This window comes from Myxocyprinus asiaticus, chromosome 34 (genome assembly GCF_019703515.2).
Source record: "Myxocyprinus asiaticus isolate MX2 ecotype Aquarium Trade chromosome 34, UBuf_Myxa_2, whole genome shotgun sequence".
In the NCBI taxonomy this organism is placed as follows: domain Eukaryota; kingdom Metazoa; phylum Chordata; class Actinopteri; order Cypriniformes; family Catostomidae; genus Myxocyprinus; species Myxocyprinus asiaticus.
This window is the reverse complement of record NC_059377.1, coordinates 31076568-31095910: the sequence shown is the minus strand read 5'-3', so window position 1 is coordinate 31095910 and position 19343 is coordinate 31076568. Positions and strand designations below refer to the sequence as shown.

General features: G+C 36.3%; 1 protein-coding gene across 1 annotated transcript in view; it reads right to left on the bottom strand.

Moving 5' to 3' along the window:
* Positions 1–784: 784 nt before the first annotated feature.
* Positions 785–19343, bottom strand: part of LOC127425063 (copine-4) — a 46515-nt gene continuing 27956 nt past the window's right edge. Inside the window, exons 9-16 of the mRNA XM_051670692.1 lie at positions 12601–12687; positions 11466–11525; positions 9583–9716; positions 9102–9156; positions 7769–7820; positions 6938–7071; positions 5398–5634; positions 785–1323 (exon numbers count right to left, since the gene is read on the bottom strand). Of these exons, the coding sequence (XP_051526652.1) occupies positions 1192–1323; positions 5398–5634; positions 6938–7071; positions 7769–7820; positions 9102–9156; positions 9583–9716; positions 11466–11525; positions 12601–12687 (891 nt within the window). The 3' untranslated portion in view covers positions 785–1191. The remainder of the gene's footprint in view (positions 1324–5397; positions 5635–6937; positions 7072–7768; positions 7821–9101; positions 9157–9582; positions 9717–11465; positions 11526–12600; positions 12688–19343) is intronic.

Here is a 19343-nt window from a genome sequence, read left to right as displayed (position 1 = left end):
AAAAGAAAAAAATCGCCACTTTGCCACAGTGATTCCTATCCTCGTGGTTTAGAGCATGCAGACAAAACACTAAAGAAAAAAAATGATGTTTAGACAGAGAATAAATATTTGTAGGACATAGGCTCAGGAAGGCATTAAGACACCAAAAAAAAAAAAAAAGTCACCTAGTGCGCACAGTGCGGTTCAGGGCTTCCATAAGGTTCTAATAATAATAATAGGAAAAAAGCAATGATAAAATGGTTGCACATTTTAGATTATAGAGAAATAATAGTGTTTACTAACTGAGCATTGGTCATGCACTGGCCAATAACCAATAATCACATGCCTCCTGCACAATCACTTATTGGAATATTGTGCTATAATGGACTATATAGCCCTTTAATAGCAGGTCTGTCAAAATTATAAAAATACAGAAAAGAAATCAAAAACACAGCACTGTCAAATGCAAGTTGGAATCAGTCTGACATCTGAATCTAAAAGAAGACTATCCTCAGTTGCATATTTGAACTCTTTCCCTATTTACACAGAATATGTGACAGTAGACCAAATGGTGCTGGCAGATTTTTGATTGGTTGCAATGAAACAAATTATATGTCCCATTTTCCACTGTTACAGTGTCCCAAAAAAATATTTGGACAATTAAGTCATATTACAAAATGTATAAATGTCATTGCATTATATAACAAAATATAACTTTTCGAGCAAAATATATTTCACAAAAAATAAGGTTTTGTTAGGTTTCAAATGATAAAACTATATATATATATACTGTCCAATATTAAGATATACTGTACTTCAGAAATCCACTAAAAATCAACTGGTTAAAAGTAATTGTGAAATAAATAAATAAATAATGCAGATACCACTTGGTTTAATATTTAGTTATCCATGCAATGAAATTCTTTCATTTTAAGTGTGACCAATGTGTCCAAAAATGTCCAAATACTTTTTGGGGCCACTGTACTGTACAGTATGTTGTTAATAAGACTAATAGTTGTATAAGAAGAAAAATATATGCTATGGAGATCCTAAGGTGTAAGCTTGATTGATAAACATCTAAAAACAAGGATTGAACTGCCTCTCAATACTTATAGTGTTGCTGCAAGCTCTGAAATGATCAATGAAGTTGTCTTTAAGCTTTAGAAGATCATTGAAATTGTGTATCGAGGCAACTCTATGGCTGTGTGTAGCTCAGGGGCTGAATGCCATGGAAGACTCATAGTCCGACAGACATTTGGGCTTGATGCCTTTTCCATTGTAGTAATCCACCACTTGATTGGGGACCTCAGCCAGTACACTTTTAGCCAACGCTGCAGGAGAGGCCTGTGTTGAAGAAAAGACAGAAAGAAGCATGAAAAGAGTAAAACAGAAATCTCACACTCTTTTTTTGCTTGAGTGGGTGATGCAGGAAAGGTGTCACTCTTATTTCTCTCTGTCTGCAAAACAGGTGGAGACAAACAGGAGAAAACAGCAGGAGAGAGCTAAAAATAAAAGCACACGCTCAGTTTCTCGCTGGAACATTAGTATCGGATAGCCATCTTCACACCTCTAGAGTTGCGTTATATTTATGAATTGTGTGATATTGCTGAAGTTGACCTGAGATAGCAAGTTTCCTAACAGTCATCTCACTGTGAGGAAGAAGCCAATCAAAGCCTTCTTTGGCTGTAACTGCATGAAAAGCCTGTACATAGTTTAAATAAAGACAAAAACCAGAACAATTTTAAAGAGCAAGTAACTACCTTTTTTTCCCATACAATGAAAGTGAATGGTGACTGAGGTTAACATTCTGCCTAATATCTCCTTTTTGTGTTCCATGGAAGAAAGTTGTACACATTTGGAACAAAATGATAGTGAGTAAATGATGACAGAAAGGGTGAACTATTCCTTAAAGATCATCTAGTAAAATAACTCCCACAGCTCTTCTCACAGCTTTCACCATAATAATTACAATAAATTACTTATGATTGACTAAATAAATCTTTATGAATAATTTCACATTAATTGAAGTGGAATTACTGTGGAATAGTTTGTCTGTTTTGACTGTGAAGGTCTCATTCTTAACTCATGTAGGCTTATTGGAGAAATAATATTAAAGGAATATCCTGGGTTCAATACAAGTTAAGCTCAACTGACAGCATTCAGCAATCGAGGATACAGTGAGGCACTTACAATGGAAGTGAATAGGACCCATTCTTGGAGGGTTTAAAGGCAGAAATGTAAAGCGTATAATTTTATAAAAGCACATTAATTCTTCTGTTAAAACTCATGTATTATTTGAGCTGTATAGTTGTTTAAATCATCATTTTTCAGTTGTTTTTAGGGTTTATTGACATTACAACAACCTGTCCCACAACGTGTAGAAGATAAAGGAGGTTGTGATGGACTTCAGGAGAAACTCCGTTGACCATCTCCCACTGACCATCGATGGCTTGACCGTGGAGAGAGTCAACAGCATTCAATTCCTGGGGGTGCACATCACAGAGGACCTCACCTGGATCACCAACACAACATCAATCTCCAAGATGGCCCAGCAGTGCCTCTACTTCCTGCTTCGGCTGAAAAGAGCAAGTCTCCCTCCACCCATCCTCACCACATCATACAGGGTAGCCACTGAGATTGTGTTGACCAGCTGCATCACCGTCTGGTATGGGAACTGCAATGCCGCAGACCGCAAGACCCTGCAGTGGGCAGTGAATACAGCTGCAATCGGTGTCCCTCTCCCCGCCATCCTAGACATTTTCCTTGCACGGTGCTCCAGCAAAGCCACCAGCATCATGAAGGACCCCACCCATCCCTGCCACAGTCTCTTCCAGCTCCTGCCGTCAGGAAGACAGTACCGGAGGATCCGAACCAGCTCTGCCAGACTGCTCAACAGCTTCTTCCATCAGGCTGTGAGAGCCCAACACCCAGCATCCCCCCCCCCACCCCCATCTTCTGAACCCCCTTTGAACCCTTATCACATATGTTTACAAGGACTGAAAATCTATTGCCCTCTCTGTTGTTGTATACATTGTGTATTTATGGCCCTTAATGTCCTTTGCACTGTTTGCGCTTTTTGCACTGTCTGTATTGTTGCACTACGTGTAGTTACATATAAGTAAAATTGAAAGTATATGTTTAGTTAAATTACTCTTTAATATAGACTAGATATGTGTATATCTATATATATGTAGCACTGTGGTCCTGTGAGGCACGACATTTTGTTCCTTTGTATATCTCTACATATAGCGGAATGACAATAAAGCTCAACTTGAACTTGATTACATTGTCATGGCAACAAAGTTGTAAAATTGGCTAGAACTTTACACAGAAAAGGTTAGTAAGGGATTTTATTACACTTAAATCATGTTAACACACATATTGTTTACGTCTTGTTGCTATACTTTTGAAACAGTGAGTATTTTAACGTTTACAAATTGGCCTTTTTCACTTCCATTGTAAGTGTCTCACTGGAACCCAGATTTTTGCTTTTTATTTTAAAGAAAAAATGGTTAATCAATTGATACATTTTTGTGTTAATCAATATTATGTCACAAATTCTGTCAATTGATCTTAACTTGTATTGAACCCGGAATATTCCTTTAAAAAAACTGTACTTTGAATGACCTCAGCTTGAACGTAAACTTCAGAGGCAAGGATATATCTGGATGGAAAAACGCTGCACTTAAAGAAATGTTTTCATAATGAAGACTGTTCAACATGAATGATTTCACACTCCTTAATTAAACTAAACACAGAGCTGTAAAATCTAAAAGCTTTGATGTTTTCCTTCCCCGAGTTCCACAGCTCAGATGCTTGTTATTGGAGCTGAGACAGACAGCTGGGAGAAAATGCACAGACCAAAGAAAGGGTAGAGATGAAAAGAAAGGAGGAACATTTTTTTTTTATGTATGACACCCACTTATACTTTCTTTTCCTGACTGAAACCTGACCAGAGGTTCCATACAGTCTCCTAAATCACCAAACTTGGCATGAAGCATTTGTATTCATTAGAAACATCTGGTCATTAAGCTTTGATTTATTAGTCATCTGTTATACTTCCAAAACTTTATATTCTGTTCTTGTAGTCATATGTTTACTGTTTACAGCATCTTCTTATAGTGTTCCATAAAAACGGATTAGTTTAAAGGGCAGCAACAGTCAACTTTTAAGCTACTGCCAAAATAATTAAAGGGAACATATCATTAGCAATCAATTTTCTTTGATCTTTTGAAATAAAAAAGTTAATTGTACTATGAAAACATGAACATTTCAGAACTTCCTCAAAACTTTCTGACATCAGTCATATGAGTACATTTGAACACTTGAACACATGATTGACCATATTTACACATATATAATGCCTGTTTTTTAAGAAACTTGGCCTGCCCAGTCACAGTGAGGCAAAAAGAAGAAGGCAGGATAGATATTAGTTCTAAACACCAGAATAATGTGTCTGATGAAGAGTTAAATTTAGGAAAATCTGCCAACCGTTGGGCTGTTCCTAGTTGTGTGTAGCTTCTTATGCTCTGCATTCTCTTCTAAAAAATCCCAACATCAGAAACAAGTTGAAGCTTATTTATAAACAAGACTCCCGATCATTTCAGTCCGACCTTGATAGGTTTAAGGGTACATTACAGTGTAGAATGTTTTGTACACCTGTCACAATGTAATGCAAACTTTGCAAAGAGGCTGTTATTGAAGAATGGAGCAGTTATAATGGACAGTTACATGGGGGAGTTACATATAATTATATATAATGAAGTTCTAAATGTAGGTTCGGGAGGAGCTTGTGCATCTAGGCCTGCCAATCATTTTGTGGGGGGCGGCAACGAGGCACCCACACAGACCCCACCCACCCCCCACCCCCGTCAACAACTTTGGGGGGCGTGTTGAAGGGGGTTTCGCCCAGGGTGGCATACAAGCTAGAACCGCCACTGATGACATTAATTGATAAATTAAAACTATTTATGGCATTAGTTTTGAAGACATCCTTACTATGCTACATTTTTCATAAGTGCCTAAAACTTTTGCACAGTCCTGTATATGTACCAGCGAACTCGTGAAATACTGTATATTGGACTGAACAGCAAACCCGCAGCTTGGGAATAATAGTGCAGAATAGTGCTGTATCTCCTTTCACAGAGGCTGTTTACAAAGGATTTTTAAATGCACAGTGCAAATAAATAAATAAATAAATAAAATAGAAAGTAGATTCTGACCACAATTTTTTTATTGCCATGAAAAATAAAATAAAATAAAAATAATAAAAAGAACAATTAAAATATGATTTAAAGAAAACCCATTTATGATCCCTTTAAAACATTTCTTGAGGTGCAAAGGCCATAAAACTCTTAAGCTGGCTATTATCTAGCCAACATAATGTTTGCCGGTCATATGATTATTGTTTTTACTTACATGTTTGAAGTTGTGGAAGGGGACAAACTGAACGATGTCCCTCAGGACGGGTTCTCCTTTGGGTGAGCGCAGTATTCCATCATCACCATCCAGCATCTGCATGTCGCTGAAATCTGCGTTGCCCACGCCAACGATGATGACAGACATGGGCAGGTGAGAGGCGTGGACGATGGCCTCTCGTGTGTCTGCCATATCTGTGATCACTCCATCTGTCAGTATTAGCAGAATAAAGTACTCCTAATGCCATAGAGGAAGCAACAGAAGGATGGAGAGGGATAGAGGGAGGGAACGAAGAAAAAGGAAATGTGAAAGAGCACACAAACATTGAAACTCACACATACACTAACTGAGCACTTTATTAGAAACACCTATACACCTACATATTCATGCGATTATCTAAACAGCCAATCATGTGGCAGCAGTGCGATGTATAAAATCATCAGATACAGGTCAGGAGCTTCAGTTAATGTTCACATCAACCATCAGAAAGGGGAAAAAAGTGATCTTAGTGATTTCGACCGTGATATGATTGTTGGTGCCAGACAGGCTGGTTTGAGTATTTTTTGTAACTGAGATTTTCTTTAGAGTTTACTCGGAATGGTGCCAAAAACAAAAAACATCCAGTGAGCGGCAGGAAATGCCTTGTTGATGAGACAGGTCAATGGAGAATGACCAGACTAGTTCGAGCTTACAGAAAGGCTACGGTAACTCGGATAACCACTCTGTACAATTGTAATGAGCAAAATAACATCTCAGAATGCACAACACGTTGAACAAGATGGGCTACAACAGCAGAAGACCATGTCAGACCTTTTGTAAAAAGGAGTTAACATGATCAATGAGTGCGTTTACATGCACGTTCTTACACCGATTATTAAGCCAAAAATGTGTGTGGTCTTGTAAATGCATTAAACGACTTTCCTTTATCTGTGTAAGGTGATTAACGGTGTAAGAATAGACTGATCGACTGGTGTAGATTTGAACCCATCACCCCGATTCCGCATTGCATGTATACACCCTTACCGACGTTCTTACTGGCTTCTCCAGTGTGCCCAAGTGTTGCATGCCTGTTCATGGTTTGAAGTCAAGAGCAAAGCATAACTATATTATTTCAAATCTCATGTAAACACTGGTTTCTTGCTTTGTCTGTTTTTTTTAAATATGTTAAATTTTAGGAGTAAGAAATAGAGCAGAATCCTAAATATTTATTTTTCATTTTACATCACGTTTCTTTAAAAAATTTCAAAAATCTAAAATGTGTTAATTTTTTCCAGGTTTCAATTACAAAAATCTCACATTTTCAATTTTCAGACTGTTTTTAGACTTCTGGATCCCACTGAACATCACAGTAGGCAATAAATTGGGCATTTCTTCCACACTATGTTTTCTGTCAGGTACAACTGCTACTTGAGTTGTGATAAAAAAGGTAACAGCAGTAAAGCAGATGGTGGCGAAATGGTGCTGGCCAGGAATTGAGCTCTTAACAGTCTAATTAAAGGTGTTCTCTTTCTAAGTCTCTCTCTCTCTCTGACTCACTAACCATGGCCTCTTTGGTATGCATCTCCTCAGAGGCAGAGTTGGCAACTTTCTGGATGATGGGAGCAATATTAGTGGGACCGTATAACTGGATTTTTGGTAGGCAGTTCTGATAAGCCTCCACCACACCTTGAATACCTGCAAAACACAAACAAAATGGGTACAGTCATTTACGAAAACCACTCAGGGATAAGTGACATGGCAAACATGTAACAATTAAGCTGGGCCTATATTCAAAATATAGCACACCCTTGAGTGCTTTATTGCTTTTATAAAACCGTTACTACATATTAAAAATATTAAGGACACAAATATTCATTTAAGCATTATTTTATCATGCAAATTCCTTAAGTGCATCCTTCCACTATATGATATAGTCCCTAACTTTTAAACAATAACTGAATGTTATTCTATTGGTGATAAAATGTACTTTTATATTTATTGGCGATAACATATATTTTAAAATGGCTTAATCAGCATCCAGGACCTGAACTATCTGCTTTATATTGGTGGTCTGATAAATCCCACTGCTACTAACTAAATAAAAATGCAAGATAATAGCATGACCTTTTACCTCAGAGATAAAAGAGGTTATAATAGGGGTTATAAGCAAGTCTTGTTTGTTCACATATTTGTTTATTAAAAGACAGGCGCATCCTTATTTAAATGCACAACAGCAGCAACATCATCATCTGCTTTCCCCAAGGGTGAAAGTGTAAGATGTTTGCCACATAAATGAAGATAAAATCGGACTGTATTGAAATTTCTTTTTGAAAAGCAATTATTAATTTTATCAAGGCATGACGTTTCTTTCATTGACACTTATATGACTCACCAGCACATTCTGGGTTGTCCTCATCAAAATTCACTGCAAAATCATGCGAAACCTAAAGAGAGAAGAAAGACAGCTTAGTGTCAAAATCTAAAAAAAAAAAAAAACAGTGACATGACAGCAGCTTCGATTTTCATTTCCAAAAGCACAGAGAAAAAGACTAGATCAGTTTAAACTCTGAACGCACTCTGAATACAAAATCTGTTCAATCAGATTTACAGACTTTAAAGTTAACTGTTATCTGGTGTTGGCATGATGTTATTAGAGCCCATCTAATGTACTGGAAGAACTAACATTTAATTTCTTTATTTTACTCACAGAGTTTGTATGGTTCATTTACAGTCATTTATTGCAACCAATGAATGGGATAAGAAGACCATGCATAAAACATTGAGCTTTCCTGTAGCTTGAACCACGGTCAAGAAATTGTATTTTTGAGTTACATCTAATCACATTTTGGCCATGACCTCTGATTGAAACATGGCAACCAATCAGATGACCTGATTTTGAGTGATTGGCATAGATTAGCATGTGATGAGGTGATTACTGTAAAAGGGCATCAGCAGTTCATTAATTATTCAGAAATATCCTGTCAGGTAACTGTGAGGGATTCAGAACACTCTGGTTTCCATGGTGATTTATTGTATTGCATTGGAAACTTCTTGCAGTCATAAAATCAATTTACAATTTCAGTCACCTTTATATTCTCTACTTCATAGTCATTTGTACAAAAAAAAGTAACAAAAAATAATACAAATTATTTACCGTAAAAACCACTTAATTGCTCAAAGTAAAGATTATTACTGAATTATATATGATTTAACCTTAAAGGTGAAGTGTGCAATTTCTGCATTTCTAGCCTTAACAAAGAGAACAGCAAAAATAATTATTTTCAAACAGGTTTTCCAAAAAAAAAAAAAAAAACCCCGCCCTCCATTGGTTGAACAAACTCACAAACTCACACTACCGGTTGAGCCAAAGTTGCTGTGTCTGACTGGTTGGGATGCTCAAAAAAACAGCAATGTTTTTATAGTGCTACAGAGCTACTTTTGAGTAAATCAACCTATGAATGTCTTACTTATAGCCTTTTCTGTATACTATACTGGTATAAGGGAAAGTGTTTAAACGTCAATAAATTAAAAAATGATACAATTCAAACTCATTTCAATATTAAAACTCTGTAGTAACGCTACAACAGTCAAAGTGACTGGTCATTTGAAATAAATGACCAAATACCGTTAAATTGCAAATAATTAAATGTAAATAAATGGTATGCCCTGAAAGTTTAATCAAAACCAAAGCTCTTTTATTTTTACATTTAAAATAATAAACGTACTTTGAATTCCGGTGGGATTTGGGCTCCAAAACCAAAAGCGGGAAACATTTTGTCGCTGAAAACAGATCAGAAGCAGAGAGGATTAATAAGAGTGTGTTGAGTCCCGGAGATGAGCAAAGAGGTGAGGAGGAATGTGACATTGTGAGGGGTCAAATATAATTGACTCAGAGCTTAAGGGAGTGACTGAAGTGTACACACACAATCCTTGACATGACAGCATTACATCTTACAGGCCCTGGCAGTCATAAGGCTGAATGCGTAATTGATTGATTAATTGGTCTGAAATTTGGTTAAATGCCTATTCTGAGAAAACAACTGATGTAAACAGTTGATTGGTCAATTTCATGATGGAATAGATCAGTTAGTTGGTCTATTAAATTTTGTTTGGCAAAAAATCATGGCTGGTTGCCTGCTTGATTAACTGATTTATTGGTTGACTGACTGACTAACTGATTGACTGAGTGATTGATTGGTGGGTTACCTGTCATAGTCCTGGCAGATCTCGCCAACAGCAATCAGGGCTTTGAGGTATTCGTTGGGCTGGTAAGGGTGGATGTAGTGGAGGGAGCAGCTGTTTCGAGGGTCGCCATTTGAAGCAGTGAAATCAATCGCCACCTGTAGAACAACAACACTATTGTTATACAGACACAAATTTTAATTTATCATAAAAGAACACACACACCAAAGGAATGGGAATTATGCCCTGAAAAGTTTGCAATCTGGATAGGGAGTGTGCAGAAACAAGGTAGAGACATCAAGGAAGAGTCTGTACTATGTACTAGGGCTAGGTATTGATACAGATTTCCCGATTAGATTCAATTCCGATTCACAAGCTCTCGATTCGATTAGATTTCAATCTCAATTCGATATTGATTCATATGGGTACATTTCTGTTACAATATCCATTTTGTTTACATATAAAAGAAATTGTCTCTCAGCTAATGCTCATAATTATAAAGGAATTTTCTATTTTCAAATTGTACCTAGAAGGGCAACCCTTCTAGGTACAATTTGAAAATCAAAAATTAAATTTTTACAAATTCAATTTTATCAATAATTGTTCTTCAAATTGGTCACATTTTAGCTTTTGAAAATTTTTCAAATTCAGTCTATTCCATCAGTTAATGCCTTGAAATTGCATATATTATGTTGCATATATATTTTTGTTACACTTTTATGGTTTACTTGAATAATTTGTACTATTTACAAGTATTTACATTGAACACGTGCTTAATCAGTACTGTCTCTCTAAGACTAGCGGCATCAGCCAGTAAGCACATATAACGAGATAAGACGTGCGTAATTTCTTTAGTGCATCCATATGTGATTACAACCAAATGTTTATTTATTTTATTTTTTTTAATCAACAACTGACTGTAAAAACAGAAAGGGTATTAAAAGAGACATAATTAAATGACATATGGATCCTTGGATCTCGTTTTTTGACACACAGAACAAGTTAAACTGAACTTTTACTCTCATCACGTTGTGAAAGGACCTCTGTGCTAATAACTTCTCCACTATACTACTCAATCACTGATGAGTGAAATTCAAAATTTTTAGTCGCTTAGCACGAGATTTGGCTGCAAATGTGATTGATTTACTTGCATTATAGAGGGTTGCCACATAGAGTGAAAGATTGATCTGGGGATTTAAGAATTGAGATTGGGATCATTCAAACAAAGATTGCGATGCATCGGAAAATCAATATTTTTACCTAGCCCTAGTCTGTACAAGCTACATTTTCATCGATTCAGTTACACATTAAAGAACAGAGGTGTCCAAAAGTATTTAGAGGGTGTTTTTTTATATTCGGGTATTGATAGATGTCAATTCTAGCCATTAAGTTAAAAGAATGGTTCATCGGAAAATGAAAATTCAGTCATTTACTTAGCTTACTGTCGTTCCAAACCTGTATGACTTTGTTTCTTCTGTGGAACACAAAAGAAGATTGTTAGCCACAATGTTAGCCTAAGTCACCATTCACTTTCACTGCATCTTTTTTCCATATAGTGAAAGTCAATGGCGACAGAGGTTAACATTCTGCCAAACATCTCCCTTTTGTGTTTCATGGAATAAAGAAGGTCATACAGATTTGTATACATACTGGTGGATAAATGATGACAGAGTTTTCATTTTGATTTAAATTAGACTTTTGGTTGAACTATCCCTTTAAGGCCATTCCAAAAACACATCACAACAGTTTCCTGATTGTATGACTGAACTACAGTTACAAAGATCCAACCTGTATTGACTCTTGGTTTCAGTGGGGTTTAGTTTTCTTTTATTCATCTGCAAAGTCTTAATAATGGCATTAAAATAAATAGTGGTAAAAAATGGAAAATGCCTTCCAAAACCACTTACTGTGAACTGAATTTGACAACCTCCCATGATGTAATCCAGAAAAGAGTGCATCTTTATGATCTAAAACAGAGATAAAACAATGAATAAAAAAATTACATTAGTAATCCAAGAAGGTTACAAGTGACCTATTGAGCACTTCAAAAAACTACAGTGTGATCTACTCTTACAGCATTACCAATCCATGGAGAAGATCTTGTTAAATGTTCGCCTATACTTGGTATTGATCCTTCCTTTCTGAAAATACCCTCTTAAACCCTATTCGGACGGGACTAGTTTTTCCTGAGGAGGTTAGGGAAATTCGTGTTTCACAGATGTACTTTGGGATTTTAATCCTGTCCGAATTTCTCACACAACCTCTATAAATTTTCCAGAGCAAATTACCTACTGTATGTAATCCCATCTAAATGTGAATGTCTGTGATTACTCATGTTGAATTTTTACAACGCTTCTTCTCATGTATTTTGACCTACATGAAATAACGTTAAGATTGTATTTATGCACGCCAATCTTCTGCCTGCTGCACTCCTTTTAATTTGGATGTAGATTTTTTTGCCATCCAATGAAGAAAATAAGAAAATAAAATTAACAAGGTGAGTCAAAACTGGCCACTGTAATATCAGGTAAGCTACTCAACTTAATTTCTCTGCTCAATTATGTAATGTTATAATTATATAATTCACAGATAAGTATTGTTTATTTCACTGGGTTTATTATAAGCAGCCACTTCTATAAACTCATGCAAATGTTATTTTAATAGGCTTTTAAAAAAATTATTTAATGTATAATTAATAAATGACAATTAAATCAATAAATTAAATAATTATTTAAAATAAAATGTTAAAATGATGAGTAATTTAACTAATAAACTAATAAAGTTTTAAAGATACATTAATTTTATCACCTAAATTATGTCTTCAAGCTTCTGTAATCTGGAAAACAGACACTCCTACCTCTGTAATAAACACGGAGATCTTTAGTCCCGTCCGAATCAACGTTAAACTTCTTTTAAAATTCTAAACGTTGTTTAGGAAACTAATCCTGTCCGAATAGGCTTAGATCAGCTAAGCCTAGTCTAAGCTTAGTCAAGGCTGCTTTATGCTGGTTTGGTGGTAGACTAGCTGGCTGACATTCTCACCTTGCACAGGGTTAGAACTACCATCCCAGAATTTCTGTAGTTCTTCTTTTTCATTTGGTACTTAGGGTTGATACACTCCCATTGTATCTATCAGAAAAAGAGTCAGTAGAACACAAAACATGAGCACTGCATTCATTTATTCACTCATCTCTGCACTAAACCCCATTAAACCACAACATGGATTGTTCAGACTTGAAAGTATTTCATCAGATTTCAGTGGTATGCTTGTGATGGATTAGTATAGAGATGGATTAGTAGATAAGAAGATGCCCAAATGCTTACAGGCACATTTACAGATACAGTAGACTCAGTATAACATAGTATTTGGAATTAGGCTTTTCAGAAAATGTGAGAATGATTGGTTGTGAGCTAGCAGTGCAGATGAGACTTCAACAAACATGTCAGTGTTGATAAGTCACCTTTTGGTGATCTTTTAATCCGAGATCAGTTTACAGTATCTAATGGCTGAGATCATAATTTGAATAATTCACCCAATAATGAAAATTCTGTCATCATTTACTCACATTCATGTCATTTCATACCGACTTTCTTTATTGTGATGCATGGAATGCAAAAGAAGTTATCTAGCAGTATGTCCAAGCTGCTTTTTTTTTTTTCATACAATGAAATTAATGGTGACCATGCCTATCCCTGGTCCCCATTCACTTTCACTAGATTAAAGAAAGACATATGGGTTTGGAATGACATGAGGAGTATTAGTAAATGATGACATAATTTTAATTTTTGGGAGAAATATCTCTAAATTAAGATGTCAGAGATCAGCGCAAAAAAAGAAAGATTTTCTAGTGTGTGAAGACAATAGCTCAGGAGAATCAACCTTAATGAGCGTCACATCAGTTAGGCCTACTGGCAATGTCAAATATCCAAAGATCTCAGCCTGTAATTCATGGAAAATTATGCTGAATTATTTAAAATGTTACAATTACTATCACAGACATTCAGGCATGATTATCTCAGTCTGTTCTAAAGATCTTAATTAATAAGGTCCTCTCACTGTAGAGCATGTGTGAAGTTTCCCTCCACCCCTAGAGACTCAATGTATCCCAGTTTCCTGTTAAAGCACCTGTTTTTGAACCCCGCTGGCAGTGTAATCAATGGGCACTGACGGACGAGGTTTTCCACTGATTAACAAATGCGACGGGAAGCATCTGTTGAAGCCTGTTTGCTTTGCACTCAAGAGGATGGTAGTGAGTATGAAGTTAATGTAATTTAAAGCCACACATTGGCTACTAATCAGCACAGCCTGTAATCGATTTAAAATGAGAGAGACGACAGAATAGAGTGAACTCATTCAGACTCTTAATAGACTGATGTTTATTGTGTATTTGGTAAGGTAATAGTGTGTGTCTGTTTAGATCAGATTTTGTGCATCCTGATCTCATGAAAATTACGTGACCGTGGCAACATTTTGCAAAACCAAATTACGTGCTTCATTACACATTTCGCTGCAGTTTACCAGTGAAATGTCCAAAAAGTGCAAAAAGCGAGTGAAATGGTGTCTTAATCAGACAAGGTTTTTAAGTTGAATGTTAGATGGAGGTTTTAATGAGTAAAACATACCACACTAACCTTAAACTTCGACCTAAACCTAACTGATAGTGTCCTAAAAGCAAATGAGAGGTAAACAAAACAGACTTCCTTACCATAAACCAATACCTAAACTTAACTGATAGTGTCCTAAAAGCAAATGTGTCATGAAAAGCAAACTTTCTGTAGCAACAACTTTGTGCCACTTCTACGACATTTTCGGCTCACGTGTCAGTTTGCATGCTTGGCTCGAGCCTCGGTCTTCCAAGTCCAAAGCCCAACACTCAGTTGAGCTACCATGCAAGCTAATCATGTTGGAATACAGTAAGTGTGTAAGGTTAAGTGGGTCTGTAATACAAGAATTAAAATGTACAGTTTTTCAAATGATTTGTTAAGAGAAAAAGTGTTTCGTTTTCATAACTTATGTGTGTGAGTAACTGAGCAAAAACTAATTGTTTATAAAGACATAATCAGCCATTACTTATGATTTGTGTTAGTGTGAAACGCACAGTTGTTGAAGCACCTCTAGTGTTCATTTTACCAGGAAACTGTGGCGAACCATAAATCGCAGCACGTAAAATTCAGTTAGCAAAAGTGTAGTTATAGTAATGTTCATTCAAGACTAGGTTGACATTTTGGGTGCCAACAAACAGTCACCATAAGGAAAATGGCTAAAAATGCAAAAAGTTTTTTTAAGGGTAAGGGTAGAGGTAGGGTTAGGGGATAGAAAAAATAATTGGCTCAATGTGAAAAAAATAGAAGTCCCCAATTAGCTAGTGTGTGTATATTTACATGTTTATATGTGTGAAAGTGTGTCACGAATGCGTGTTGGGTATATGTACAGTTGAATGTGTGTTTGTGCGTAGATACTATGGTGACCCAGTCACCCACTTCATCACTAGAGCACTCAAAACTGGCAAAACATGACACTTTGCAAACTACCACTTTTACTCTATCTTGCTTTCTTGTCTGCCACTTTTTAGGGGCCAAGCACTGAAGGTGCGTAGCCCCTATTGTAACCATTAGTATTATTAGGGGCCAAGCACCGAAGGTGCTGTGTCACCTAATGTTTTCGTTAGTATTATTATTATTATTATTATTATTATTATTATTATTCCTCCCAAATGGGAGTTTGTGGCAGCCCATGATGATTCCAAAGGACCCCTTACATTAAAACTCCGCCCCTTACAGTGGCCGCCATCTTGGATTATGTCAATTGTTGTTTTTTCACTTCTGCTCCTTCACACTTTGCCTGGCACACAAAATGGCTCAAAATAATCTCCAGACCGAGCCGCACAGAATGAATTATACAGAAGTTTGATATTTGACTTTGTTCAAAGGTTATAAAACCAGTAGTTAACGAGGTGGCTGTGAAATCTGATTTGAGGCTGTATCCCGGCAACGCTGTGTCCTATTGAAACGAAACTTGGTATGCCTCATGAGAACCATGGTCTGAGGCCACATGCAGAGTTTTGTGACAGTGCCACCTATGGGTCAAGAAATTGGGCAACATTTTTTTGCCCGTAACTTTTGAACCGTATGTCCTAAAATCATAAGGTTGGTGTCTTTGGACTCCAAATCATGAGGATTTCAATTATACAGATTTTTCCCATGCCAGTCATTCTATCTTTGCACCATATTTAATTTGATTAAAAAGTTATATATCTTTAAAAAGCATTGTCAGATTTAAAAGAAAATTGGAATGCATCATCAATATCATGTCCTGAGGATACCTGAGCAGTTTTGAGACAGCGTCACCTAAAGTTTAAAAGATAATCCATGCTTGTGTGCTGACTCTAAACTTGGCATGTCTCTTTGCCATGGCTGAGCTGTGTGAACTGAGTGGTGCAGTGTTTAGAGCATAGGAGTACAGTTCAAAAGGTTGTGAGTTTGAGGCCAGTAAAGATTTAATTTAGAAATGTTAATTCTGTTGACCTGAGTCTTCATGTTGAGCTTGATACTATGTAGGCTGTACTACATTGTATAATTCCTGCTTGAATTCAAAACCACTAGTTTTAAAACCAAGGTATTCTCAGCTGTCATTTTGTACTCTCAGCTTGGAATGTGTCTTTCAGATGAGCTGTGTCAACTGAGTGGCCCAGTGGTTAAAGCTTTGGGTAATGGCCTGAAAGGTTGTAAGATCAAGTCCAGCAAAGTACACTTTTAAAAATGGTGCTTCTGTTGACCTCTGAGTCTTCCTGTTGTGCTTACTACTACTGCAGGCTGGACTACATTGCATAATTCCTGTTTTAATTTAAATCCACTTGGCTGTAACAGAAGTCTTTTAAAAGGATTGTCAGATTTAAAAGAAAATTGGAATGCATAATCTACATCATGTGCTGAGGATACCTGAGCAGTTTTGAGACAGCGCCACCTATAGTTCAAAAGATAATCCACACTTATGTGCTGACTCTAACATTGCCATGTCAACTGAGTGGCACTGTGTGAGAATGTCTGGTCAAAGTTCTGAGGATATGGGTTTGAACCACCACCTACACCAATCATGCAGTTTCTGTTATTACAGGGATCTTTGAATTGTGCTTTCTAAATGGTTGCTGGTTTTTTTCTCCAATCAAATTTTGATTTTCATTTTGTTGTAAAATTAATAAGTTGATTATGATGATTAGCTGTGATTGCTCTATGCTTGGTATGTCCCTTTGGTGAGTGTCAACTCTGTGGTGCAGTGGACTGTGCAGGAAGGTGTAGATTCAAATCCATCCTGAGGTGATGAGTGTTGTTGTGTGTGTTTGTGATCTTTGGGTTGTGGTTAATATTTTGCAGTAATTGCTGCTTGCAGCTATATTTATTTTTCATTTGCTTTCTCTGTTTCTGGTGTTCCTAACACTAACCCTAACCCTAACCCTCTTTTTCACTTTTCTCTTTCTCTGCAGGTAACATCGTGTTCACAGTTACAATAGATCTGATGTCTCCACATAATCAAGGACAAAAAGAAGGTCAAAAGAAAAAGGGTGAATCAGTGGGAGAGACACACACAGGCAGAGAGACAGAAAAGACTCAATGGAAAAAGTGTCAGACTCAGTGGAAATAGTATCAGATATGACAGGTAGGAGGACTACAATATCAAAAGGGTAGCTGGAGATGAAGAGAAACTGGGAAAAAAGGGAAATAAAATATAGAAAGAGAGAGTCAAAAGTCAAGAGCAACCATAGAAAACTGCAGTACAGAAACAACTTCATATATTCAAAAAGAGACATGAATCTACATATAGACTAATAAGCAGTTTAACTGATTTTGCTTTTCCACCCAAATTCATTCATTTCCACATAATATTAACAATTCCACTGGGTTTCATTTGTTATAATTTTTTAAGATCGATTTTTATAGATAAATGACCCTATCTGGTGGTTTTTTTTAAACAATAGCACCCAACAACATCATTACATTACTGGGCGTTCAACAGGGAGCTATTTGAGATTTTATCTAACATCTTAACATGCTTAAGTGAGATGTAGCATTTTGATATTAACAGATGTAGCCCAAAACATTGATGAACTCACAGAGTGGAAGACAAATTGTGTCATAGATTCCAAATGATTTACAATTTTAGGTTACATTAATTTAACAGGTTAATTAATTATTTCTTGACTTAGCACAATATTTTTCTTGTAAAGTAGGCCGAGGTTAGTGATGAGTAATTTAGTTAGTGTAAAAAAAAAATAAAAAAGAAACAAAGAATTAAAACAACAATAAAAAATTAGTTCTGCATATAGTATCAAGGCCCCGATATACTTTGAAATCGAAGAACGAACAGGTATGACATCATTTAGAACATAATCTGGCCAAAAAGAAGGTGTTTTTACGTTCATTTGGGTGTTTTGTAACAGCTCGCCTGGGCAAACTTTAACGAAAACATCTAAAAAGCTGCTAAACATATTCTTGCTGCCACTGGTCCACGTCATCGGTAGGTGTGACCTGAAGCTCAACCTACTACTTTGTTTACATTGAACATGAACACTCACGTCCAAGACCATGTCATGAGATTTGCTTTGTTTAATCAGTCTACAAAAGGAATCAAATCTACCCAAATACACTTAAGTGCCATCTGCCGCAAAAGCCATTCAGACATCAGTGTAAGATATGCCTCTATCACCATTCCTTTGTATGTATTCTGAATATTAACACCCTTTTATATACCCATCTTTGCATTTATATCAGTGTTATCATAAATTACAATAACAGAGTGCAATTGGTGCATATTATGGCTGCATATAATAAGCGCCATGAATTCAGAATCTAAACAATACAAATTAAACATTTTCTACTGCATATATATTACTTTATATCATCATCAAGTGGTTAAAGCAGCTTCTTTTACTGACCTCATGTGAATTCTACTCATAGAATAAGGCATAAAGTCATTGATAACACATTTTTAAGGTTTTACATGTAGCGTTCTCATATTTAAATGTAACTCTAAACGCCTCCCACAGTGGTGTGGCTGGTGTCTGAATGTTCGCAAACAGTATAACGCTGCTCAGCTGTTTAGAATTCCTTTTTACTGCTGAACAAAGAACGAAGAAGAACTTCTCCGGAAGTACATGTATCTGACCTTCAGTCATCAGATACTTAACCATAAAAACACCACTACACTGAAAGAAAAAAAAAAAAGATTTTGTGGTGCAGTAAATACAGCAAAAAAGATGAAGTACTTTCTACACTGAATAAGTTAAAGTGTGAACTTAAAATATTCCACAAGTTCTACATTTGTACTCAATTCAAACATGTAAAAATGAATGGTCTAGCTTATTTGTAAATGTTATTTATGATTGTTTGTTATCTTTACAATGTGTCATCATGTATCAGTCCTAAAGTATAAGTAAAACTAATCTTGCCATTTTATACGCTAATTTGAGTAAATTTCAGCAGGGCAGTGGTGGCTTGGCAGTTAAGGCTCTGGGTTACTGACTAGATGGTCAGGGGTTCAAGCCCCAATACCACCACAATGTCACCATTGGGCCCTTGAGCAAGGCCCTTGACCCTATCTGCTCCAGGGGCACTGTATCATGGCTGACCCTGCACTCTGACCCCAGCTTAGCTGGGATATGTGAAAAGAAGAATTTCACTGTATATGTGTGATAAATAAATAAAATTAATTATTCACAGGTAAATGTAATAACTTAATGTTACTTACAGAAACTTCTGTTCTCAGCATGCAACAGGCTTGAATAATTAAT